At 46.7% G+C, this 27597-nt stretch overlaps 1 protein-coding gene across 1 annotated transcript in view; it reads right to left on the minus strand.

Moving 5' to 3' along the window:
- TRIO (trio Rho guanine nucleotide exchange factor) overlaps positions 1 to 27597 on the minus strand; it is a 348230-nt gene that overhangs the window by 57146 nt on the left and 263487 nt on the right. Inside the window, 1 exon segment of the mRNA XM_045787154.2 lies at positions 18398 to 18641. Within this exon segment, the coding sequence (XP_045643110.1) occupies positions 18398 to 18641 (244 nt within the window).

A 27597-nucleotide genomic window follows, 5' to 3' on the forward strand; every position in this document is an offset into this window, starting at 1 on the left:
TGAGCTCACAACAAACTGGAAGTGCCCAGAAGGTCTCACCAGATCCCCTTGGGGGTCCCCCCTGCTGCCCCCTTCTGAAGCACTGATGTGAGTTAACGGCTGGTCCGACAGTGGGGGCAAACCTCAGAAGTGCACCAGGCCAGGCCCGAAATCCTGGCAGAAGTCATCCCTGCCTGTACGCCAGAGACAGCCTGGTGAGCAGCTCATTTTAACGGCTGTACAGTGTGGACAGATGTTGAAAGGGCTGCTGGACAGCCAGCCTCCTCCAGAGCATGGCAGGGCAGTTCTATGGAGACCCACAGACCTCGTTCCTCCCCTCACTTCATTCTTTTGTATTTTATTGCCTGTTCCTTAACATGGAACTGATCGACTTCTCAAATGACCTTTACAGGAATCACATTTTCTTGTCTTAAGTCTAGCTGTGTGTGTAAAGCCGGAGCCTGGCACACGCACTCCCTTAAACGTACTTGAGTGGTTGCAGGAATATAACTTTACATTATCTTATCATATGGCCACAGTTCCTAAGAGAAGGAACCAGAGAAGCTAAACATCCATGCAGGACACTGCCATTTTCTGGAACAGTCTGAACTGCCTCCCCCCAATTAAACCTGAAACAGACATAAGACCAACTAAAATCATAAGAAGACAATTTGTGGCACAGATTACTTTAGACTGTTTACATGCCATTTACAAGAAAGGAACGATAATCAAAAGCAGTCCCCAGATATTAAGAATGCCTTACAGCCACGCAATCAATCAACAAGGCTGCTTCTCGTCCCATTCCGATAGCCCCCAACGGAACAGCCCCCCACAGCCCCCTCTCTCAGGCAGGCAGCACATAACACATTGCAGCGTTAAAGCACAAACCACTTCTGTTTCAGAGCATGCAGCGGCCGTGCCAGCAGCCCCCTGCGAGGAAGCAGCCAGAGCGAGAGCAGGCTGGAGGAAGCATGTGCAGGAAGCGTGGGTACCTAGGTCGAGGATCCAGTACTTGCAGGTGCCGGGCGGCCCACCGCTGCGGTAGGCTGAGCTGACGGCCGAGAGCGAGTCCAGTGCATCGACTGGCTTAATTCCGTTTGGCATGGTGGGTGCTGAGCTGACCTGCGGTTACAGGCTTGGAACTCTCACCCTATCTGTCCCCACAAGCAGCCAGAGTCACCTACTGTCCAGCAAAGTCAGGCACTCAGAAGCAGGCAAGCAGGCGACACAGGCAGGCGGGGACTGTGCGGCCCGAGGGCCCAGCCAGGCTTGGCCGCGCAGCTCCGCTCCCGCTCCCGTGGACGGCCGCTCCCTCTGCCTTGCTTCTGAGCACTGCTTTCCAGTTGGGTTTCACATGTGGGAATATCCAGACGCTGTGGATTACATTCTACCACAGTGACTCTAATTGGAGCTCAAGAAAATTCTGAGGGCGCGCTGTGAGCCAGATGTTTCTCCTCCCCTGCTCTAGCCAAAGCTGCGATTTCCTGACGCACTGAAATGTCAAGTGACGGATGCCCTCCCCGCGCCAGGCCTGCTGACTTGGGCTTTGTGTACGTTTGGATGGAGGTCTTCTCTGAGACATACAGCAAACAGTGCCTCCTGATGCGACTTGATAACAAAAAGAAACGCAATGCAATTCGGTCTATAGCCAACTGGTTACATCACTGTGCTAAAATGCCCCTCCTCGCTTATTAGAAACATATCTTCCTTCTTCCTTACAAGCAGCAGCCATACAAGTGAAAACAAATATCTTTACTTGTGATTTGTAAAGGCGTTTTTAGTAAAGCATCTTAAAAGCTCATTTTTGTCCTTTTCGGAAATTGGATATTTTCTTTAGCCTACATCAATTCTTACTCTTTCCTTGAAAGTTTCCATGTGTTCTCTTCCTTGCCTCACACAGCACAACGGCTTCGTAGGCGATACTGCGCTGTTTAACAATCATGAGGTCTGACTTGTCAACTTCCATGGAAGTGTACGCACTCTCCTGTTTCCCATTAATTCAAGGAGCACACACAGTGCTCTCCAAACTGTACTGTGATGGCCCTGTGATCTCCTGCTTTGAGGCAGGCACCTGAATATTCCCCACACATCTAAAACTGTAATGCAGCCCTCAGTTACTTAAACATTTCCTGAAGGGGTGTTATTTGTTGAAGCCTGTACTTAACAAAATCGTACACTACTTTCCTGAGTTCTTACTAATAATTCTTCTATCTCTGTTTTATTTAACCTAATAGCATAAATGATTTAGTGTTGTTTTATTGTATGCTAAGAAAAAATGTTGTCTTTTTAGTTCCTTAAAAGTTAAACTTGTGTTCTCCCTCCCCCACCGCCCACATTAGTTGTGAAGTAAATTTTTAAAATTCTCAAAGTAAAAAATGCGAAAATAGCATAGACTTCTAGTTTCTTTCTCAGTTTAATACAATTCACAACTACAAAAAAAGAATAAATCCAAGGTACCCAAAGAAAGCTGTCTTGAGCTCTTGTTAACACCTCCCTAAAACAAACTGCTACAAAGTAGGATTTGTCTCATATTCTTCTCAAAAGACCAAAAGCAAAGCCCAAGGTTGTTTTTCCCCGTGATAAATCCAAATGGCATACTCATGCCAGGACCAAGCAATAGGCAGAATTCTGCACAGAGCACTTTTTATGCAAGAAAACTTTATTACTGAATAAATAACCACCTTCCTTATTGGCAAAAAAAAAAAAAAAAAAGCAGTAAAAATTATGTCCTAAAGGAAATCAAGTTAATTGATATTCTAAGGTTTCATTTACTACAATCTTTATTAAATATTTTACTTTGTTCCTTTCCAAAAATATAGACTGCTAAGCTAGGGCTATTAATTAAAAAAAAAAAAAAAAAGAACTGTCAGGGAAATTGATTATTTTATGGGTAATATATGTTCTCCACTACAGAGAAAGAAAACAAATACAACAATTTTGGCTAAGAGACATGTGAAATTTCCCCAGTAACTGCCTTCTTCACGTATCGAGTTCACATCTGCGAGAGAAATACAACATAGAAGGAGTAAGGGAGTAAAGGAAGGAAGACTTCTCATCCCCTCCGTCCTTCTACTGGTGGAAGCGTGAGATTATTATAGAGTGTTTAGTAGGTAACACGGCCCTTTATAAAGTATGTAAAGATAAATTATATTAAAGGCACCGCATGACTCCTACCTGTAAGGAGTGCTAATCTAATCCACTGGAGCGACGGGCACGGAACCAACTGAAGAGTCGATGTCAGTAAGTGTAAGGCGCTGAGGCAAAGGGGGGAGAAAACCCAGACCGTGGGGCAAAAGCTTCCCAGAGGTAGGTTCTGAACTCGAAGGCTAACTTCTACCTTGGTGGTATGATCGGAATTTGCTCTAAGTCTGCACCAAGTTCAGGCAAGAAAGACCCAGTGTGGCCTCAGCAGCCTGCGAACGGAAAAGCTTTGTGGGCACCGTGGCCACGGGTGGGGAAGGGGAAGACAGGGAGGACAGAGGCCGGGGACCTCAGTTTCCTAGGAGCAGCTGGGAAGAGGTGAGGATGTGCTGCAACCAGCAAGGAAATCGGAAGCGACTGAGAAGTTTGAGAATGGGTACAATGGGGTCAAAGCTCTGGGCACAGAATGAGCCGACCTGCAGCGTGAGAATTCTATCAAGTAGGAAAAGAAAGGAACGGTGAGCTCGGTCTAGCACAGATGGAGATGAGCTTTGCAAACAAAGGAGACAGACATGTAACTAACCACAAGGGGTGGGTTCAAGACAACCATTTAAGGCATCTGGTATTTTTGATATGTTTTTGATATTTATTTGATGTCTGGACATATAATTACAAGTGTCACAAAGAAAAGACACTCTAACGCCGAAGACCGTGCTTTTAAAAATGTTACCCAAGGTTGATCTCTGAGGACCAAAAGCAAGGGGTACTGGGAAGAAGAGAAGAGAGATACTTGTGTGTCAGAAGGTTGGGTGCTTACTCTTGGAGCCATGGTTTTGGTTTATAACCTTCTACCCTCAGATAAATCATCAAGACCAACTAGGACTTACCATGCATACAAACGTGCGCTCAAATGTGGGTAAACACGGTCACGAAGGACTGGCCACCTTACAAAGGAAAACAGTCACACTAAAGGAAAGAGTTTACCTAAGTGACTTTTGAAAAACAGTATTTTGAGTCTATATTGTAAAACCAAAGACAAAAGACTTGTAAGTTTGTGTCTCATAGGGGTACGGGTCAGCAGTAAGAATAGGTAGAGTTGAGTCTTTTAAAGTCAAGTCATTCTAGGTAAAGAAAATATTCCCTTTCCAGGGGCGCCTGGGTGGCACAGCGGTTAAGCGTCTGCCTTCGGCTCAGGGCGTGATCCCGGTGTTATGGGATCGAGCCCCACATCAGGCTCCTCTGCTGGGAGCCTGCTCTTCCTCTCCCACTCCCCCTGCTTGTGTTCCCTCTCTCGCTGGCTGTCTCTATCTCTGTCAAATAAATAAATAAAATCTTTAAAAAAAAAAAAAAAAAAAAAAAAAAAAGAAAATATTCCCTTTCCAAAGAGGAAAAATACAGGCTTCTAGATGAAGATTAAAAATTCATTTTTAATGATGAGATGCAGGTGTCTGGCTGCCAGAGTGTTACAGGTGAGGACAGGGGAATGAACCCTGTGTTGCTGACCAAGAGTTGGGAGGTTGAAGTATGATTTGAAGTCCTGTTTCTTTACATATGTGCAAACATTCAGACACAGAGAATATGAATGCAGGCATGTGTGTGCACGGGGGCAGGCACACATACATGTCTACTGAGAAGACCTAAAGGTCATGATACCATATGGTTATGAGCAAACCTAGCACCCAGATCTTAGTTTCTAATATCATTCTCCAATAAGAAGGAACCAGGGCTTTTTGGAGAAATGGCTGATCCAGGACTGGAGCAAGGGAAACACAAGATGAGCTGGGAAAATCCTGTGGTGTCAGAAAGCAAGGAAGCGTGCACAGAACGACGGGGTGTGTCCAACCTGAAGGAGCTCCTCATGGCCAAAGCTGGAATAATCTGAATAACAAAATAAATAACAATAGTACTGGAGGATGATCCAGAGAATAAAATAAATACCCATGACTCCACACTGATGTACATAACTGAATACATAAGTGAGGCAGAGGGGCAGCTCTTCCTTCCAGAATTCTAATTAATACATTTAAAAGAAACGAGGAAGACGGGAATCACCAGTAGGCAGACAGCACAGAGCAGGCGAGAACCACTGATGTTAAAATGAGTGGGTAAAGGCAGGATGGGAAACAATATTTGTATAGTCTCAAAAGACCTCCCACGAGGTATTTGTTAATTACAAAGAGAAAAACAGTAACTTTACAGTGGAGAAACACTGCAGTCAGTACCCTAACCAGGCAATCAAGGTCACCGCCACCAGCAACAGGGTTTGTCAGGATCCTCCCCAGCCTCTGATAGGCACAGAGGTGGACACAACGTTATCTTCGTGGTATTCTTGTCAAAAATGCACGAGCTCCAGTTAGTCATGAGAAAACATCAGGGAAGCCCGATCTGGGGACCACTTAAAAACAAAGGACTGGTAATACCTTCAAAGTGTCAAGGTCATTAAAAAAAGGTGTCAAGATCATGAAAGAAAAAAAAAAAGGCAGAGGAACTACCATAGATTGGAAAAGACTAAATATGACATGGGTCCTGGATTGGATCCTGAGCCAGGAAAAAAGAAAACTCGAGAAGGGGCCGTGGTGTAGCTAACAGAACTGCATCAAGGCTCCGGGTTGTGACCACTGAACCAGGGTCAGGTGCCATATGACACGGGGGGGGGGGTGCCTAGGTAAAGGGGTCCAGGGATTCCTTGTACTATTTCTACAGCTTTTCTGCAAGTCTAAAATTACTTCAAAATAAGAAGTTTCTAAAAATAGAGTGTAATGGGTACATAAATACAAATAGCTCAAGAACTTGAGAGCGTGAAAAAAATTACTAGAGAAAAGTCGGCAAATTCAGAGAAGAAATTTTGTGAGAAAGAAACATATTAGGCAAATTAATGACTTCTGAATAAAGGGATCTATGGTTTATTGAAAATGATAGACTGAAGGAATATAAAGTCATTGTCTGCATATTTGTGGGGCAATATACAACAATCTCATTCTCATGACAATAAAGTTACGTTTATTTAAACTGGTTGAAAAGAAAAATTGTTTTGGTCAAAACACCCCAAGAATCACTTTTCCTGTAACTCTCTCCCATGATAACTGTTCCTCAAATACGTAAAATTAGAACTTCAATGAATGTTCAAGTGCCTGTTATTAACCTATCCAAAAAAAAAAAAAAATGAAGCAAGGTTATTTTTGCCAAAGGAGGTCTTCAAAAACAAAAAACCAGGGGGAATAAAAGGTCCCTATACAAATGGTGCTTTTAAAATCAGGACTAAAAATACACGTAACAGAAAGCTATTTGTAAAACTAGAATTCAAGAAAGCTAAAGGGCCTAAAGTCTTTCTCTCCTGAAGAGGAAACCACCATTAATAACCAGGCAGGTAATACAGGATGAAAAGGTCCCCCAAACCTTAGACACAACAGGTAGGATATATAAAAGAGCATCAGCTACATTTTGGTATTGAAACTCTAATGACGTAACTCTGAGGAATATCACCTGTAATTTCCTCTAAAAATTACTAGTGTCTTCCTGAGACTTGAAACACCCTTCATGACCCTGCTGGGTTTTGTGTAGCCTCTCTTCCAGCCGGCCCTGAACCCCCAATTAGTAAGAGCCCCAGGCGGTCCTGCAGTTGCGGATGGGACTCCAGGCTGCTCTCCGGCCAGCCCCAGCCCTGCGTTCCTCCTACCAGCGTTTCCCCCCTGCGCTGCGTGTCCACGGCGCTGGCTGGGGTACAGCTGCACCACCAGGGTCGGGCCTCTCAGGTTCCACGCACAAAGATAGTCCTGTTTCCAGGGCGTTTTGTCTAGTTTCTTAGCCCACAGATAGCACCGCCCGCTCTGGAGGGAGCGGGTGGATGACTAAATCCTGCCTCTTAGGCTCCATTCAGCACATTATTTCCTGCTGCTTTCGAGCACAGTTGCCAATCCACAAAAGCACCTTTATTGAGGCATTCAAACACTCCGTTTGGGTGCCAAAAATTCGATAGGCTCCTTTTCATTGCTTTCCTTACTATCTTTTCACAAACGATGTGAGTTTTTCTCTTACGTTAACAAAACACACATTCAAGTACTCCTTTTTCACATTTCACTTTAACTCACTGTGTGACATTCTCTGTTTGCACCAGCTCTGGGGGTTATGTGCAGAATGGCAACATGAGACGGGAACCTCACAAATGTGTTCCCTAAAAATAACAAAAACAGCAGTGTTCAAAAAATTAGAGCGATGTCACCAACCTCTGATGGCCAATCCATGCTTTGATGTCCCAATTCTGGTAAACTTGAGAGAGCGGGAGGCAGGCCACAAAATCACTGAGGGAGGGCGGATGGGAAGACCCAACAGGAAGCTTACTTCCTCAGATTTTTTAAGAAACAAGTGGCAGATTATGATTGTTTTGTTTTGTTTTGTTTTGTTTTGTGGGGGGGAGGGAGAAATGGGAATGGTTTTTCCATTCATTTGCTCACAAAAAGCTCATGGAAGATAAAGCTCTTCTTAAGTAGGGGAGGAGGAAGAGGAGAGAAGTGGCCCAAAGGAAAGAAAAAAAGACAGATTCCCAGGAAGATGACTTCTTTGGGTGAGGGAAGGCTGGAGGGGCCGTGGCCTCTCAGGAATGTACACTATAGCTCCAGGAAGGCAAACAGTCCCGGTTGTAGTGGCCTTTAGAGACCAGCTTCTGGAATCAGCTCTTCCACAAATGATGGCTGGTCTTGAGCAACTGAGTTTGTCTCTAGAGGCTACAGCTTCTCCCCTGGACCAAATGCTCCTTCCAGCTTGTGTGGAAACAGGATGCACAGTGGTTAAGAACCTGAAGACTGACCGCTATTCTTGAAATCCCATTCTCCAATACCTACTAAGCTTGGTCAAGTTAATTTCTCTGTGCCTCTATTTTCTCTTCAAACAATGGGGATGACAATGATATCTACTGCCCTTGGGAGTACCTTGAAGATTAAATGTAGAGACAAGAAGCACAGTGCCTGGCATACTATAAGCCCTCAACACATCCTATCTGCTATTACTGTGGGGTTATTTTTTGGAGAGAGAGGGAAAAAGAGAGCGAGCATGCACATGCAAATGCATGGGGGAGGGGCAGAGGGAGAGCAGAGGGAGAGAGAGAATCTCAAGCAGACTCCACGTTCAGCACAGAGCCCGATGTGGGGCTCAATCCCATGACCTGAGATCAGGACCTGCTGAAGTCAAGTCAGATGCTCGCCTGACTGAGCCCCCCAGGTGCCCCTACTGTTAGTTGTTAACACTCCAACAGTACCCTTTGCTATGGGCTGACTGTGCCTCCCACCTCCAAATTTGTATGTTGAAGTCCTAAGCCACAGTACCTTGGACCGTAACCACAGCTGGAGACAGGGTCTTTAAAGAGGTCCTTAGGTTAAAACGAAGCTGTTAGGGTGGGTACTAATCTGACTGGTGCCCTTATAAGAACAGGAAATTTGGACACACACACAGAGGCCCAGGGGTGTGCACACAGGCGGCCATGTGAGGACATGGCGAGAAGTGGGGCGTCTGCAAGCCAGTCAGAGGCCTGAGAAGAAACCAACCCTGCTGATGCCTTGATCTTGGACTTGTAGCTTCCAGAACTCTGAAAAAAATAAATTGCTGTTGTTGAAGCCATGTAGTCTGTGTTATTTTGGTAGCCAGAGCTGACTAATACGCCCCTCCTCCCTTGTCTGGTAACAATCTGCTCCATAACCCAGGACTGAAATGGTCTAATTATTTTTGAGACAGGAGGAAACGAATCTCTAAGAACAGCACTTCAGTGTTTTCCTTCTAGTAAATTCAAAGCTCTACAAACTCGGGAACAGAGGTGGGGAAGGGAAAAGATGCAACTGAACACACAGGGCTACATCACAGTTAGAAATAATACAGGATTCCAGAGCTGCCTTGCAACGCAGCCAAGGCCAAACGAGCCTCTTAAATGTATGAAAGGGCCCTCCAAAGAATAAACATGTTGGGTACCCTGTCCTGAGCTTGGCTAGAAAAGTTTTGGGAAAATGATGACCCCCTTGAATTGCGAGCCTTGCGCAATGACCAAGCTGTCCAAAGCATCCCTGTCATGCTGGTCAGACCACACTAAAACGCCCCTTGATGGCTCAGACACTACAGCGGCTCGGAAGATTCCAGGGTGGCCCCGCTCTGGTCCACCCAGAATGCCAAGAAGAGGAACCAGGATCCTCCTCCTGGACAGAGCTGGCTGTGGGGGTGATAGTTCAAAGGTCAGCCTCCTTAACCTTCTGACTATGTCCGGCCCCACAACACACCCCTCTCTCATCCCCTCCAAAACCCTTCCATACTGTCTGTAAAGAAGGAAGGAGATTAGACCAGGGAGGTATTTAAAAACAGTATTTTCCAAAATTCATTGTGAAATTTCAGTGATGAACTGAATCCTCCAGGAAGTACAGATTGCTCGGAGGCTTTAGAGCCCGTTAGAAAACCCACGGACGCTACCTCATGGATGTGTTTCTCAGACGGGATGGTGTGATGTGGATTCATAAGCGGCTCTGTATGCATGGGAGGCAAAACAGTGGTGCCGCAAAAAGCTGTTTACTCTTTGGAAACTACCACCCTTGACATTTAGCGGCAAACTCCTAACTTGCACCCTTTTGACTGAATCTGGAATAAAAACACAGAAATTGGTGAAATGTTATTTACATGAATATTCCACTGTATGCTCCTGTACGGAGTTCTGTGGGAAAACGTCCATCAAAATCTCACCCCCCGCCCCGGAATCAGACAGAAACTTGTGATTTAATTTATATGAATGATTTTAAAGAATGACTGTATTCAAAGGGCACAGTTTTAGGTTTTGTTTTGTTTTGTTTTTTTCTAAGTAGGTTAAATGATCTTAGAGAACTCAAGGGGTTTGGTACAGATTGCATGATCATGACTCCTACTAAAATTTAAAAATAAATAAAAACAAATGTCATTATATAGCATATTTACGAACTTTTTCTGCTGTGTTAATTTAGGATTCGGGCGACTCTTCTTCAAAAGTTTGCTTTCCATAAATGCACTCACTCTTCAGCCATCACCCAGACTGTGAGCATTCCGTGTCACGGCTAACCCCGCGTGCAGGGACAGCCAGAGACCGCCAACCCCGGGGGGCGGCTCAGGCGTGTACCACTGGGGGGCAGGCTATGTGCATACACGAAGTTCGGCATGCCCGCCACAGAGAACGACACGTGCCTCTACGTACTGGCCTGGAGTCATTTTTACAAGGCTTGACCAGGTGAAAAAAGCCAAAATGTGCTACCTTTTATGTAAGTGTGTGTTTGTATCTGCCTAACAAAATCCCCAAAGTGGAGTTTAGAAACGAATAGAGATGGTTATTTATACATGGTAAATGGGATCGTAGGACTAAGATGTCTCAGCTTACACCTTTTCATGATTTCATTTTTGATGTGAAATGTCTAAAAGGCAGTTTTTAAAATCTGCTTTTTCTTCTCTTCTTTAGACAACATTCTGTATGTGGGGCTGCTGGAATTGTGTGCAAACGGTTTGCAGCCACGTTCATGGTTCTGGGAACCGGTTCCAAAGCTTTCGTTGTGCATTTGTACCCCCGCTGCTGCTTCAGAATCAGCTGGGACCTCTGCAGGCACTTTCCCTTCTCCCTGTAGTGGCAGCTCAGCTATCAGGATCTACAGTCCAAGCTATGAAAATCCTCACCGTTTATGGGAAAGTTAGCGCTGGGCACATAATGGCAAAATCATCTCATGCGTCTCTGAACGCAGGATGGGATGCAGAGGCAAAAGCCAAAACACACTTTGGTCTGTCTGGCCCCCACTTCTTAGGTGCTGTTTTATCAGGTGTTCTCAGAGCCATGGTCTGCTACATAAATCAGGGAGACAAGTGCCAACTCAGTGTGACTGGGATACACTGTCGTTTCCCACCGTGGACAGCACTTATGCATGGTCAAAACAATGGAAACCAGCACACAATTTTTAAAGTTTTTCACCAAACATATCATCTCTGTAATTTTTCCCGGCTTCTACAGACCCTAATTAGAGAGAAGATATTGAAGAGAGAAACCTCAGCTTGTCTAATAAATGGCAAAGTCTGATACGGACCAGCGTCAGAGAGGAGGCAGCTGGAAAAGCAGGATGCGGAGGCCTGCGTCTTGTACCTGCGGCCACTCCCTGCCCCGCCCGTGAGTCACGTGGAGGAGAGCGTGCTCCTATTTTCCCTGGTGAACCCTCTCCCCTGATTATATTTCTCTCCGTGAACACTGTCTCATGGCCATTTAAAGCAAGTGTGGGAAGACGGTTTTCTCATTCGTTGTTTATGATTTTGCTCTGTATATAATTTTGTGATCATTTAATATGGACAATGTTAATACCTCTTCATAGTTTTTTCCTGTTTTCATAAACACTTTAATGTAAAGTTGGAACACGAAAATACCTCCGACATGAAGCATTCACAGAGTAATGGCCCACTTGTGCGGCTCCGTAATTACATGCTGCACAGCAAACGATCCTTAATCATAGGTCTTGAATTGATCACCTCGTCTTGGCTACGTGGTGTTCAGGAGAAGGACCACGTCTTTGTTCCTGGTGGGGCTCTGTGTTCCTTAGCTTGTCTTCCCACAGGGATTTACATTAGCAGCTGTTCTCACAGACTAAAAACTGCTCTTTTCCAAGCTAATTTTTTCAAAAAGTATACACGTTTTCCATTACATATATTTTTAAAGACTATGTGGGCAGATACAGGTTTGAAACGTCTTTGCCTGGGGTGTGTTTTCTGATTAACAGTGGCAATCTGGCATTAAGTAAATGTCTAATACACCAGAATCACAATATAGTCGACTAAATTTTTTCATATCACTAAAGCCTTTTAAGTGCTTTAGATTTTTTTGAGAACTTTCTAGGTCATTTAAAAGTCATAAGCAGTTACAAGAGGTAGGAGACTTTGATTCACCTTTGGGGCAGTGTTTCATGATTTGGGAAAGGGGATTTGTGAGTTGAACCAACTTAAACCCAGTCATCCCCAAGATTCTTGAGGAAATGCAAGAGGCCTCGGATGGGGGAGCTGTGTTTCTGGTCACAGAGATTTCTAAAGAGGCACCTTAGTCTCTGCAGAGCTGCTGTTTTTCTGGGTGGCAGTTGTGGGGGGGATGGAGAGCACAGGATGAGGCCATGACTCCTGTCAGGAGAGGATAAGACGTCCCTCTGTGGGCTGCACTGTGCTAGGCTGATGCTGCTCTGAGAGGTGGGGGAATGGTTTGGATGGGGTTGAGGAATCTTCATACCTGCTGTATTCTGAGGAGGAAAACAGCTTTGACCTGCCTTCTCAGCCGGGGGACCAGCTGACGGTGGGCACAAGCTGGGAATGCAGGTGGCAGGGCCTCGGGTCCCTGGAAGAGGACACACCCGGTGGCCTGTGGAGTCCTTCCTTTCCACGACCGCAAACCTCTGAGAAGGTCCTGTCACCTGGTCTTTCTTCCACAAAATGGAGACCAAGGGACATGGAAGCTGAGACCATGGGAGAGACCTGGCCTCCTTCCAAAGTCGGGGAGTGGGTGGTGGTAGGGTGGCCACACACAAGCAGGCGGGGCCACCAGCTCATAGAGCCCAGACGCTGAGGCAGGGAGGCTGAAGACAGAGGCTCAGATGCACTGCATTTTGGCCCTTCAGGGAAACACAGGCTATTTCTGCACCCAGTGCTTGTGGTCAGTGGTTCCCTCAGAATCAGACGTGGAGCTCTGACCTCCAGGCATGGGCTCTGGGCACATTCACTCATTCATTTTAAGAAATTACTAGTAATTCTTAGAAGCAACCTCTGGTATACAAAGTATGTTCATTTCTCTGAACTTTGACGAATGGCCCTATGAACATATCCAGATAAAGTGCGCATCTTTGAAGTGAGAGATGTAAGGTAGGCCCAGACAGAGTGGATCCCAGTGAACTGTGCTGTCTGCCCAGGCAGACCCCTGCTGAGAGAGCACCCCAGGGGAGCCCACTGCCTTCCCAGGCCTCCAGGTACCGCTCCCCTCTGTGCCCACGACTCCAGGGCCCTCTCTCTGTTCTCATTTCCTCTCAGTGTGATGAAAAGCTTCTCTTCCTCCCTCATCAGTCCTGCTGTTGAGAACCTGTGTTGCTTGTACTTCCTTGATCATGTTTGTAAGTTTAGCAGCATAGCTGCACCCACTGCACGTGCTGAAATCTGTTTTAAAGTACTTGCAGTGAGTTCTTGTGGGTTTCCTTGTGGGTCTTTGGTCCCTGAGTACATCTCATTGGGACTGTGTTACCCTCAGCTTAGCCTTTGTGCTGAAACACTGGTAACTGCACCAAGATTTATTCTGTTCTCCCCTCACCTCCATGGACTCACTGGATACATTTATTTTCTTCCTTTAGGGCTTTTCATTTATTTGGTAAGCAGGGTCAGAGAATGTCAGGTAGGGGCGAGGCAGTAAGACAAACCCCTCCTGTTACCTGACACGGCACACGAGGGAGGGTGTGTGCACACCTGGGGTATGTGCACATGTGTGTGAAGCGCAGGGCCCTGTAGGACATGTCAGGAGACCGGGATTTTGCCCTCTGAGCGACAGCAAGTCACTGAAGGAAGAGGAGGCATGCAGCACGACGGGATCTGTGCTGGAGCTACAGTAAGAGAGGACGGCACGGTGGGGCTGGGAGGTCTCCAGCGGCGATGGCGGCACTGGACAAGAGAGTCTGTCTCAATACATTATTCAGATGAAGGTACCCAAATGTGGTGGGCATGCTCAGAGTTATCACATGACAATTCCACTTCTGGGTATACTTGCCAAAGCAGTAAAAGCAGGGACTTGAGGCACTGGAAGTGTCCTGGTTGGAGGAGTATTAACGATGACCGAAAGCTGGAAGCAACCCCAGTGTCCATCAGTGGACGAACGGATCAACAGACAGCAGACTCTTACTCAGCTTCAGACGGGAGGGGCATTCGGACACACGTGCTACCACATGGAGGAGCCGGAGGGCATCGTGTTGGGTGAAATAAGCCAATCACAAAAGGAGAAATACTGCATGAGGACCCTCGAGGAGTCAAACTCCTAGACACAGAAAGCAGAATGGTGGCTGCCGGGGGCCGGGGGAGGGTATTGGGGATTAGTGCTCACTGGGCACAGAACTTCGGTGCATGGATGGTGGTGAAGGGACACCATGTGAAGGAACTTAATGCCCCTGAAGAGAACACTGGTTGAGATGGTAAGTTTTATGTAATGTGTATTTTACCACATAGAAAACTAATGTGGTGTCACCACCAGCTCTGCCTTCTGGCCTCGGTTGTGTGCGCCCTGCGGCAGGTGTACGAGCTGGGCTGTCACGGGACGGCAGGGAGAAACTCTCCAGCACTACCACGTATGGTCACCTGGGTTGTGAAGAGAAAAGCTGAATCACTTAGCTAGAGTAGCATAAGAAAGGGGACGTTACGAACTGGCCTCGTCAGAAAAATAAACACTGCTGATATTCCTGTTTACTTTCTGTGACCAAGACTAAGTGAATGAACAGAGAAAGGTGACAAGTTTTACAAGTTGAGACAGCAGGAAAGAAAAATCCCTTGGATTTACTAAGAGATTAAAGATAATTATGTGGTATGGATCTCAGCAGTAAATCCATACGTGATCCCCAGGGCAGCTCGGGAGACCCGTGTCTGTCAGTCCCGGCTGCGAGTCAGACTCCCCGGGCGCGGACACAGTCTCAGAGTCTAGAGCCCGGCCCAGATTCTGATGTAACACAGATGGTATGAGCCGCAAACACAAAGAAGACTGGATGAGCCGGAGGATTTGCTGAACCCTTACTCTACCTTCATGTGCTCGGTGCCCATGTTAACTTCTGTTGGAGATGCTGTGAAGAAGCTGGAATGGCAGCCAGTGCAAGACAGGAATGGAACCTCAAACATCCATGCCGCCGCTCTGTGAAGACTGCTCCCCCAGCAACCTGCCTTTGTGGGCCTTTCCCACAAGATGGAAAGCATTTTTCAACAGAATAATGTTCACACTGGAAACTAGTTTCACACATAAAACGATCTCCTTGGAAAACAAATCGAGCAATTACATGTCTTGTTCATTTTACCTTCTACTCACACCACTCAGGTTGAACAGAAAGTGAGAGACCTATTGCTCATGAATTCCAAGTATTCTCACTGTCCAACAGATTTCCCATGCTAGCAGCGCTGAAAAACCACCACATGAACCTGCGCAGCGCTCACGGTGAGGACTGGGCCCTTCTTGGATGATGTACTGATATTCACGGCACAATTTTTAAAATATCATTCACAACCAAATAGACATCTGACCTTAATAGGCATGATTTTTACGTTTGAAATTTATGGAAATTTAAGTTCTTTGGACTTGGGAATTATGAAAAAATTATTGAGGCAATAAAACTGAGGAAATTTTGGCATCAGTAAATGTGCCTCCTGCCTGGGAGGTCAGAGCAGTAAAGATCCAACACATTAAAGAAACTACCTAGAGACAGACACATAATGACAACTCCCCAACCTGCATGAGTCTGGAAGTACATGAAAGGCAAGACAACGAGCGTTCTGGGACAGTCAAGAGGAGATGCACCAGGGATGGACAGCAAGTTCTTGGAGAGAAGGGGCCACACGTAACTCCTCACTGCAGGATCCTTCAAGCCCAGCCCAGGGCCCAAAATGAGATGTCGGGTAAGCAGATGCATGTGCCTAACAGGTGTCAACAGCCCCGCACGCACCAATATGTGAGCAACGTGGTGGCATACACTCCTTTCCAAGTAAGAGCAAGAAGAAGGGCTGTGCACTGAGCTGAAGCAAATCCAGATCTCCTGCTTCCCAAGGTGGCAGTGGCCTCTGGCTCCCCAAGACTCCGTGTCTTTTTCTTGGACGTCATTCCCAGATCCTCATCCTATTTGACGAAGGTCTCTTCTCTTCTCTTCTCCTAGGTGGAGACCCTGGTCACTGCTGCCTGATTTCCTGGACCTGAACATGGACAGGACACTCTGGCAGAGGCCTGTCACAGAGCCCAAAGGAAGATTCTCCCTCCCTAATCTACGGCCCAGGTCCTAACACTGCAAGCAAACAGACAATCTTAAGAGTTTCTCTGCATTATAGAAATAATAAAAATGCAGGAAAGAAGTTAAAAATGGAGGTTTCTGAGCCCCCATCTACTGACTAGCTGTTAGTTCACAACAGGCTTTACTGAATGAAGACACACCCTCTAGTTAAAGAAAGGGCGTGACGGGGTTTCTGAGGGGCAAGGAGTACCTTCTCAGGCACTAGAGTGTCACAGAATAAGAGACAAAAGGCCCAGGCCACGAACTGGTACTTAAGCAAAAACCCAACCTCCGTAAGAACTTTTCAGGACAAAGTCAAGTGTGATAAATACATGGTTCTTGGCTAGCCTGCAACTGTGAACACCAGGCAGCAAAGAACACACCATGGGGAAGGCACATATAAAAAGAAATCTTTCAGAACAAGTGTTATTTGTAGCATGCTTAAGTTCACCAGGGCTCCTCTGTGTGAGAGAGTCGAGGGGGAAAGTTGTACTTTATTTTCAACTCCAACTCTAGGACTTAAATATATTATGCAACTTTGGAAGTACTCTGGCAATGGGTTGGCCCAACGCAGACCCCTACTGGGGCTGAAGGGCCACAGCAGGGGGCTGGGGGTGTCCAGTGCTCTGAACTCACAGACAGCTTCTCCAGGATCGAAAGCCCACACCTCAGCTTTTGGCCAAAATCGGAAAATTCTCTTTCTGTTTGGATCCCTGGAGAAATGATAGCCGAATTCCTCTAGTTTCTTACTGGGGTGACATTCAGGTCACATTTAGGCCCTGAGGGATCTGGACCAGGGTTGTGCCCATAATTAATGAGGTGAGCTAATGAGTAACCGTATCCTGTGCAGCCTCACTGAGCTCAATGCAATGAGCTCAGCACTGAGCTCAGTGCGCCTCCGCAGCCAATGGATGGGCTCCGAGACAGGTCATGAAGAATGCAAAGAGCGCACAGATGACGGACGGAGGGAGTGGCCAGAATATTCCAAAATTAATAGAAAAGAACTGGAATATGGCAGAGTAGAGTGATCTTTTCTCAGGAAAACAAAGTGCATATCCCCAGATCTGGAAGAGTCTGCCATCAGCCAGTGTTATAGAGAAACGAAGACTGTGACCGGTATGGTTCAAAGCAGATAAACTCTACACATTCTGCACTTTTCTAGAAGCTATAAATAAAAGGGCTTAAAGTCTCAACTTTGCTTTTCACTGAAATGAAACCAGCAGTCTAATAGAAATCTAGGGCAAGCTGAATATGCAATTTAAAATTTTCTAGTAGCCACAGTTTTAAAAAGTAAAAGGAAACAGGAAATTAAGACATGAATTAATTATAACAATACATTTTATTTAACTCTATAAAATATATTATCATTTCAAGCTATCATGGCTCTAAAACAGTTACACACGGCTTTTTCTGGGTCGGTCTTGAAACCTAGCATGTGTTCTACACCTGCAGAACCTCTCAGTTCAGACTGGCCACATCTGCAGTGCTCAGCAGCCACATTGGTCCGGCGGCTTGCCCGATGGACACTGTGGACACATACGCCCTCAGACTCTTGCCAGGAGCCCATTACTGACCCACACAGACATGCATGGAAAAGCAGTCTTGCCACAGTTACCTCTAAATAAAAGAACCACCATGGGACACCAAATGCTCCTTGGTTCAAATGCCCTGTCATGTCAGGGGAAAAGTGCTTCTTTCTGGGGCCCCTGCCGTCAGAGCCATAGCGCAGCTGTCCCCAGATCCCGCCCCAACCTGCCACCGTCTCCCTTGGGGACAGCTCCATCCTGACGCTCTGTGGGGAGCCTGGGCACTTTGGTGAGTTCTGAGATACTTTATAGGGGAGAAAGGAGGCATGGCTAAACTCAGGGCTCGCATGCTCGATTTCCTGGGATTTAACGCTAACCAAATAAAGAATCCACAATGTGAAAACCTGATTAAGGAGAAGCTGAATATGATCCCACCTCCCCTACCTGCTTTCATTCCCTGGAGGAGAATGGTACCTTCTTTGTGTTCTCAATTTATGAACGACACTGGCCCAAAGAGAACAGAGCCCTTCTTGTTCTCCAAACGGATACCATTTTGGGAAACGAGGCAATCATTATTTCTGAGCAACATGTGAAATCCTCATTTCCACTCCAGCTCTTGATGCATGAGAAAGGCCCAGAGCCACAGTGATAATGACCTGAGGCATGAGTGACAAGGCTGCGAAGAAACAGGGACAGAAGCACCAGGGTCATTCCAGTGGGCACTAGCCAGCCGTGCCTCAGGATTCCTACCTTTGTGGTTGAAGATGCCCTCCATTTCCATGCTACTTCTCGAGTGGGCGATGCACAGAGATCCGCAGGGAACCAGGCCTTCTGCAGCGGGGGACCGGTCGGTGGTCCGCACCAGACACCAGTCAGGCTTGTCGTGGGGCCGCTCCAAAACCTCCACGGTCTGGCCACGGCGGATGGTCAGCTCCGTGCTGTTGCAGGCGGTGAAGTCGTGGATCACCACTGTCAGCTCGCAGCCGCCGGAGAGCTGGGGAGGGAGAGGGACACGTCAGCGAGCCCCAGCCACTGTACCTGCCGGGGGGGGGGGGGCGGCGGCGCTAAGCAGGGCCAGCAACATCCTGGGGTCAGGGCAGTAACTTGCCACCGCCCAAGTGAGGGCTCTCCAGTTTCACCACCCCTTCGTCTCCCTTTGGAATTACATGGGCAATTACTGACTGTTCTTGTGTTTTAATATATGGTTATGATTTTTGAGGGTTTCACGGTCAGAATCTGATACAATTTTTCATACGAGCGTCCACATCATTTTGTGTCTGAGACATTATCATCTCCCTGCTCAGAATGTGCTATAATAATCATTTTTGAACACAGGGCAAACTAGTAAAACCTCTGTTTCAAGGCCACTTGGGGGATAACTGCACCGCAGGGTGATAACATGATAGTTCCATTTGAAATTTCACTTCCGACTTGGCGTTGGAGCACCCCATGCTGTTAGCAAGAGGGTCTTCGGCACCACTTGGGTCCAACACCGAGCAGCCGCATAGCAGGGAGACCAAAGAGGCCACGAAATCCCTACATAAGGGCAGAACATGCCTTATTCTCTCTTCGAAACCCTCCAAGAGCACCTCCCCATCCCTCCAGAACACCTCTTAGTGGGTGCTCCCATCCCCAGTCCTTTGAGGCCCCCTGCCCACACCGTGCTCCAGCACGCCGGTCCATACACTCTATGGACACTGGCTTCTTTCCTATACGCTATGTACTTTCTGGCCTGAAACTCCGTTCCTTTCTTCTCTCCTCTCACTAAGCTCACTCCCATTTTCTGCCCATTAAAACTCAACTAATGCTTAGGCCCTTTGAAGCGCATCCACGAACTTCAGAAAATACATCCACGCCATGATCTCTGCTTATAAAACAGGTGTGTGGACTTCTCGTGGCCACTTGGTTACTGTGGCCTATGCCCCATATGTCTGCCCCTCAGACTGTTCACACCATGGGGACAGCTTACACACACACACACACACACACACACACACACACACACTCTGGCTAACACCCATCCTACACAAGAATGTTGTGAACCAGCTCCCCAACTTTGGATCGTGCCCTCGGGCTCTGCTGCCTGTTCACCATGCCCGGATGTGTCTCTGTAACCACACCTCTGCCGTCTCCCCAAGCAGACATCCCAGATAACAGCTAGACACTGTTTCCCTCATCGTTTTGGACATTTTCCTCCAAACCAGTCAGTCCAGGAGATGACTCATTACCCGCCTCCCCAATTTGTTTCTCTTCCAATGGTGCCTTTTGGATAATGGTATCACATTTAAGTCATTCAAGTTAAGAGCTCTTGCTCTCTAAACGCTCACAAATAGACCTAAGGCAGTCCCTCGGATTACTTCCTTCCTCTGCCACACATCATGTGGATTTTGTGGTGGCCTCCTGGTGGCCTCCCTACCACACTCTAGGCTCACTTTCCAAGCCATATGAGCATTGGTGGCAGTTGCCTTTTTGAAATGTGAAGCCTCCCATTCAAGCACCTTAGACCCAAACTGCAGAGCATGGGATTCAAAGCTCCCACAGCAAGGTCCCACCTGCCCTGCCAGGCACGTTTGCTGGATTCTCCTCATGTGATTCACAGCCTGGAGCGTGTCTTCCCTGACATGAGTCCATGCACTGTGTGCATGAGATCTTGTCTGCTCAGAGCTCCCACGTCCCCACTTTGTCTATTTCAAGCTCTCTCCCCATCAAAGCCCTCTAAGAAGTTGTTCCTCCATCTACCTTAGCGCCCAGTTTTTAAATAAATTGCATCTCGATTCTGAAATGAGCCATGTCTTGGGTTATGTATGTGTGTGCCCTTAGCACCAGCAAGTGGGCTTGTGGTTTTTCCATGAACTTTCCATGCCTGGTCCGTGAGGGGAGACATGGGGCCTGTCCTGGTCACCACTAAGCCCCAGTGCCAACAAGGGCAGGGAAGGGGTTCGTATAAGGCAGCGTGGATAGCCTGAACGCCCAGCTCGCCCAGTGCTCTGCATCCAGCAGCACTCCAACATTTGCAGAAGTGAAAAAGTCAAATAGGCTTGCTCTAAAAAGGAAGCCCCTGTATTTGAAAAACTGAACTAAAACGTGACTTCCCGAGCTGGCTCTGCCTTCGTTCAATGTGCCCCATGCCTGGGATCCTGCCCCTGCAGGGCAGTAGCATGGAGAACACACAGGGCGGGAGAGCAGGCGGGCTGGGCTGTGGCCGGTTGTGGGGGGGGGTGGTGGAAGGACCGGCTGGGCCCCACTCTGGGAAGCTCCCCCACGCCCAAAGAGACCTGGGGACCCGTGCCTCCCGCACAGGCTCACGGCCCCCGGCCCCCAGTCATGCCCCCTGCTATTCATTATCCTCCTGTTTTAACAGCCTCTCTTTTGAGAGAAAGTTTAGATATTTACAATAAGAAACACAAGTCCACAAGACAACCACAGAAAGCAAAACACAACAAAACCCTTCCATAATAAAGCACAAATATCAACAAGATGAACTGTCTTTGCTAGGCCACAAAGGAAATTTCTCACGAATGTTTAATCCCCTTCTAAATTGTACAAATTCCTCTGTGGGAAACCCATGCTAAATCTTACACGGGTCTCTGTGAACAATCAAAGATGCTAATGTTAAAAAGTTAAAGGTAGAGGCTGAGGCTGGAGAATTTTCCTTGTGAAACCCCACATTATGGAAGTGGTTAATCCCTGTAACAAAAAGGAGGAATGTTTCCTGTCCCCGGGAAGGCGTGACCAGTGAAGGAGCCCCAGTAAGGAGTCCAGCATGCTGAGGCCCCGCAGGGTTCGTACGTCCTATGGCCCCCTTCGGGCCTGTTGGAGCTCTCCCACGGCCACCAGCGCCCTGCCTGGGCGTGCGTGTGCACAGCGAGGAGCCCCCTGCCCGGAGCCCCACGCCGCCAGCCCATCATCACGCTGCCTGGACATTCCTCCACCCCCCGCCCTGGGAAGCACAACTTCAAGACACATTATCTCATCACCAGCCCTTTGCTGGCTTCATTCTTGAGCGTTTTATTAATTTTTCAGACTGCTCAAAGCCACGTGGTGCATTCTGTGGGTGGGGGAAGGGTGGGAAGGAGAGAAAGGGGCTGCCCAAGGAGCGTTAAGCTCGACTTTATTTCTGGCACTGAATCCTTAGCCCCTTACAGAGTAATCAAAAACTATTGGAAACATCTGTGGACTTGACCAAGCCTAAGAAATAAAAATCAAGCCCGTTCTCACAAAGACTCTCACACTGAGTTAAAATTCTCTTTCTTAAAGACTTCAGAAAATTTACTAACAGAATCTAGCACAAGAATCTGTTTTCAAACGGAGCTAAAATTATCGTTAAAAAACACTGTATCTGCTTGGCTTTACCATAGGAATCTCCTCCACAAATCTCTGAGGGGAGGACTAATAGGATGTTTTCTAGGGCACAGAAGGCCTGCGGATTTGTCTCAATGTTCACATCTGAATATTTTAAATTTACTACAAAACCTGCCTTTAAAGCCAGTTTGCTAACTTAAAAAAACAAACTTTAAAAAATAAAAGACTTAAAATACTATTTTGAGGAAGCAATGCAAATCATTACTGCCTTTTAAGAATTAAATTCCTAAGCAGAAAAAGTTCAGATAACGAAGTGTGACTGAGATCGTACCTGCCTTCAAAGCTACCTCCAACACCAGGGACCCAATTTCATTTCTGTGCTGAGTTACCATTCCACTGATCTAGTTTAAAACTCACTTTTCCCTTCCAAGCGTACCTTGAGAATGTTTTCACAGGACCATGTTCACTTCTGTGTGTTTTATGTACTCCTATCAGGGGCTCCTTACCACATAAATGTAGTTTAGGATTGCAATTGATGAAAATCTCAGTTTCCATGACTCACATTAACTCTTGTGAAATTCACATCAGAGGACAGTCTCCCCCCCGCCCCCCGCCAATCTTTCTGCTTTTCTCCTTTAAAAAACAACTGTGGTGACTAAAAACCATGGCCGTGGATGGGCCTTAGTTAGCACACAGACCATGGAAACCAGCCATGAAATGCCTCCTGCAGGACCAGATCACCACGTGTCCCTTGAAGAGGGCTCCCAGGGGAATTCCAATGACCTGGACCAACAGACAATCAGCGGAATCAAATCAGGGTCCCTCTGCCTGAATTCTCTCCAGAAAGACTGAACGTGAACAAGCTGTGGGCTTTCACCCAAAAGAATGAAACACTCATCTCTGGTCACTTGCATGTTGAATCTTCAACGATCACCACACAGAACAGATTTTTACTTTTTATGTTTTTTGGAGAAACCACGTTATATTGGTGCTTTGCCTGAACCCAGTTAAAGGCAGTAACTAAGCTGTTTCAGTCCCCACGGCTCCTCAGAGCATGCCCTCCGTGGTGCACGACAACGGGGCAGTTTGATGTTGCAGGAACACAGAGTTCTGGAGAGACAGCGGCACACACGGGGTTTGAACGACAGCTCCCAGGTGAGTTCTGGGGCAGGCTCTGCTAGAGGAAGAGGAACAGCTGCCACGGTGGACGACGCAGCCCTTGCTGCAAACGATTCGACTTCAAGAACTGAAGATCAACTGCAGGTGGGTGTCTGGCCAATTTTCTGAGAGCAATTCAAAAGGAAAGCGGCATTGTGGTCTAATAAAAGCCATTTTCTCCCAAAGAACAAAGTGTATCGACTCTGTGAACAGTCACATCCTACAACCCAGTACGGTTCAGTCATTCAGAAACCTCACAAAAGAGTCTTGCGGTTTTATGGAGGTTTCACACAGAGCGGACCAAAGACTGGCTGCTTGGTTCAAGGGGATTAGAGAGTACAGCTCCAGTACTGGCAACACTTACATGAGGGAGGCCACCATGGGCAGCCAGAGAGTTCCCCAAGGAAGTGCATCCTGCCCCAGGCTCCCACCCACCCAGGCTTCGCACTGAGCAACTTCGCGGAGGCTTGGGCAGCAGAGCCCACGCTCACCCCGACCCCAACGCCAAGTCCGCAGGAGAAGCCTTCACCAAAATCTGCAGCTGAGAGTCAGAGGACCACTGTCATGGGCTCTCACACACCCAGGGTACAGAAAGAAATCTCCGAGAACTGAACAAATGGTCAATAGGGTAGATTTTATATGGCTTTTAACACACACACACACACACACACACACAAGAAATCTGTGACAGAATTTTTTTTTTTTTTTTTCAAAAGCAGCAGCTTACCATACCTAACATTTTATCCAGAAAAGAAATACTGAGTGTGGTATTCAGGGATGTTAATTCTTTACTCTTTACTGATGTGATCACACACTGGGTTTTCTAACACGAAAATAATTCTTGGAACCAAGGCTTCCTTGGCTGTGTGATCTACATGAGGTGGAATGGAAAATTAGATGTAAAAAAAAAAAAAAAAAAAAAAAAAAAAAAAAAAAAGACAGTTTAAAAGCCACAACTAAAAAGGGAAACTTTAAATGTAAAAAGTCAGGCTAACTAGAGATATGGCAGAGATTATGTATCAGGCTTCAAGGCTTCACAGACACTGCCCTGCACCAACACCCCATTTCCCCTGGCTCACATACTAGAACGAGAGATGCCAACACCTGATCAGGCACGGGGCGGGGGGGTGGCCAGTGAACAAGAAGCTTGGCTGGTTCACACAGAAAAAGGCACAAGAGCTGGAAAGTAGACAGCTGACCACCACCATTACCTTAAGTCATCTGGCCCTGGAAAACAGGAAACTTTGTAAGACACTTTAACCCAAAGAAACCCGTTTGCTGAGTTTCCTGAGTGAGCAAGACTATCCTTCATCCAGAAAAGTTAATCTGAAATGACTCTTTGTCTTTGATGGAGGGGCACCAATGGGAAGAGCTAAGGAGAGACAGCCAGCTAACCAGCTGACTGGGCATCTCACCAGAAGGAAGAGCAACGAGAATAAACCTCCGGCCTCAAGTCTGAATCAAAACTATGTCATCACCTTCAACAGCAACTTTGATCAGTACTGTAAAATTTACATTAAAAAGCACTTTCTAGTGCACCATTATTTTTATAAACACTGTTGTTATATTTCTACCCAAACTTTGTGTTTTAAAAAAATCTGCCTTTTCTTAGAACTGAGGCTTTCTGGGTGGGGCTCTTGATCACAGCTCAGGGTCTTGATCTCAGGGTCCTGAGTTCAGGCCCCGCATTGGGCTCTATGCTAGGCATGGAGCCTACTGAAAGAAAAAAGGAAAAGAGAAGAAAAAGAACTGAGGTTTTCTACTTTAGCGTGGGCGATTTTGTTTTTCTGATTAACTAAAATTATCAAAGACTACATTCCACTTTGTGGTTTTATGAAAGCACTTAAAAAACTTGTCAAAAATTACAAAAAACCACCGCCACTTAGGAAAGTAGAAAACAAAGATTAGCAAAAGGAAGACACAAACACCAGGTGTGCTCCATCACCCAGGCTGCCGGTGAGGGCAGGGGCCTTGTCTCCCTGTTTGTTCCTGTGCTGAAACCTGTCCTGGGCTGGCACACAGCAGGTGATCCACGGACATCTGTGAATGAATGAACCTACCCTGTGAACAGCGTGCAGTCATTTTATATGCCTGTGGCCAAAATGCAGCTAATTCCGTAGGGTTAGAGATGAGTGTATGGGGGGACGGGGTGGGAGACATGTTTTCGGCAAGAATCCCCTCTCTTCTTCAATGACTGCCCATTCAGTATGGGGGTATTTTACTGTTGAGCCACTGCAGTGCTTACGTCCAGGCACTAACACTGAGCAGTTTATTCTTGGGGCAGCTTCTAGCTCCTAATAAACACAGCTCCAAATCCACTGCTATCAACAGTGGGCAAATACAAGGACAGAGAGGCCGACACAGATGGTAATCTACAGCAGCTGGCAATGAACAGCAACAGTCCAGGAATGAGGGAGAAGGCAGCACTTTGAATGATGAAGACATAGCAATAGCTAATATTCGTTAAGCGCTCTGTACATGCTAGGCACTGCTCTCAGCACATTACACATTTTCAATATTCACAGCCCCATGAGCTGAGTAGTTAAGTACTGTCCCCCATTACAGGTGAGCTAACTGCCCAAGGCTGCTGAGGAGCAGAGCCCAGAGGTCTGGCTGGCAAGCACTTCCTTGCTCCTAACCGTCTGCTATGTGATGTAACCGCTCTGTCACACTCCAAGCAGAGTCTGGGGTATTCTGTCTGGGGAGGCTTATACTCTGTCCTGGAGAAAGGCTTCCGAATTAAAGCACTCGCTGTCGCGCTCACATGGGGGCACACCTACATGAGGGCCCAGGAGACTCGGAGCTCTGGCAAGGCCAGCAGCTTGAGTTCCTCCTCTTGCTTCCAGCACCTTCAGCCAGGGGGAGAGTGCAGAGGGAAAGCTGCGGGAGCTCAGAACCAGGCGGGGTTCCTGGCAGGGCTGTTCTGTGCCAGGTATGCCAAGGAGGCAGGCTGGAAGGAATCAGGTGGCATTTCCTAAGCAGGTTCAACACAAGTTTCCTTTCTCAGAAACGTGAATTCGGCCCCATTTTAAAATGTACACTGTAATTTACATAAATCCAAGTTCGTATTGTTAGAATGTCACTTCACAGAGAAAGTTGGTTGACTTTTTAAACAACATATAGTCTCCCAACCCCAACATAGTGCTATATAGACTTCATTAAGAGTATCTGAAACCATTTACTCTTTTAAATATGTGGATTCGTGTATTCACATCATAAGCTAAGGGCAGTTCATGCCAAGTATCAGTCTCAATTGAATTTCTCATTCATTAAAGTAAGAACTGCATTACCTTCAATGTAAAAGCAAGCTCACACTGGCCCCTGAAGGCCTGGGTCAGCTTGTCCACAGGCTCCCTCGTCTTGCTTTGGTGATTCATCTTGACCTCAAGATGCTTTGTTCTAGAGTAGCCTGTATTTGATTTCCGTATTTTCTATTTCCTTTATAATATAAATTTTTGTTATATAAAATAAACCACAGACTAATAAGGCAAATAGAAGGGAAAAGGGTTAAAAATGCTTCTTGATACACTAAAAATATTTCGCTCCACATCCAGTGCTAATGTGAATAATAAGGCCTAGACTCTAGCAGGTAATTAAATCCACATTTTATCCCTGGCTTTAACTTTCCGCTGCTGGGTGGCCCTGTGAGGGTCATCCGACCTCCCTCATCTCCTCAGTGTCCTGAAGGCTGGCTCAGCATTCTCCTCCCTACCTCAGGGAGACAAGCTCGGGACAAGTGAGATAGAATCTGGCAACCATTTGATTTCTTTGGAATCCAAATTATATTTTCATAAGATCATTTTATCAGCGTAAGTACCATGAATATGGGCAAGAATTGCTGCTAAACTTACTTTTGGAACAAGGAGATGGCATATTTTCAAACTGATGTTTTCAAAGAAAGAAATGTGCTCATGAGGCGTGTGGTGTGTATCTATGACCTGCCGACTCAAGCTCTGTGAACAGTGTTCCCTGGAAAGAGGGCGTCTCCAGGAACCCATCCTCTGCAGACTCTTCCAGAAACATCCTGTGCGCCTCATCGAGAATTACTACAGCACTGGGCAGATAACTTTTCCTTACGAATTCTCCAAGAGGCCGAGTCAAAAACATCCCCCCACCCACTTTCTGAAATGGAACCGAAGTCCATGATAACAGCTACCTCATAACAGGCACCGTAAATTAAGTCCAACAGGCAGAATATGGTTAAATAATTTCCCTCGCCAGATCTGTCTGCCTGGTCATCAGAGGCTGCTTAAGTCTGAAATATGCAGGGTGGAAAGAACCCCGAGACAAGAAAAGTTACTGCCATCGGAGAGAAGTGGGTTTTCTGGCTAAGCCTCATTCGGTCAAACAGTGCATTTTAAAGCTGACTCAAAAAAGGATGCGGTTTCCTAATTTTCAAAATGTATTTTCCTGACTCATCTACTGACCCTGAAATATCTACTAGAAGTATAAAACGGGGAGAGCACAACAAGAAAACCCTCCGGAAGCAG

Source organism: Ursus americanus, chromosome 15 (genome assembly GCF_024610735.1).
Source record: "Ursus americanus isolate L20-20 chromosome 15, mUrsAme1.1.p, whole genome shotgun sequence".
Classification (NCBI taxonomy): Eukaryota; Metazoa; Chordata; class Mammalia; order Carnivora; family Ursidae; genus Ursus; species Ursus americanus.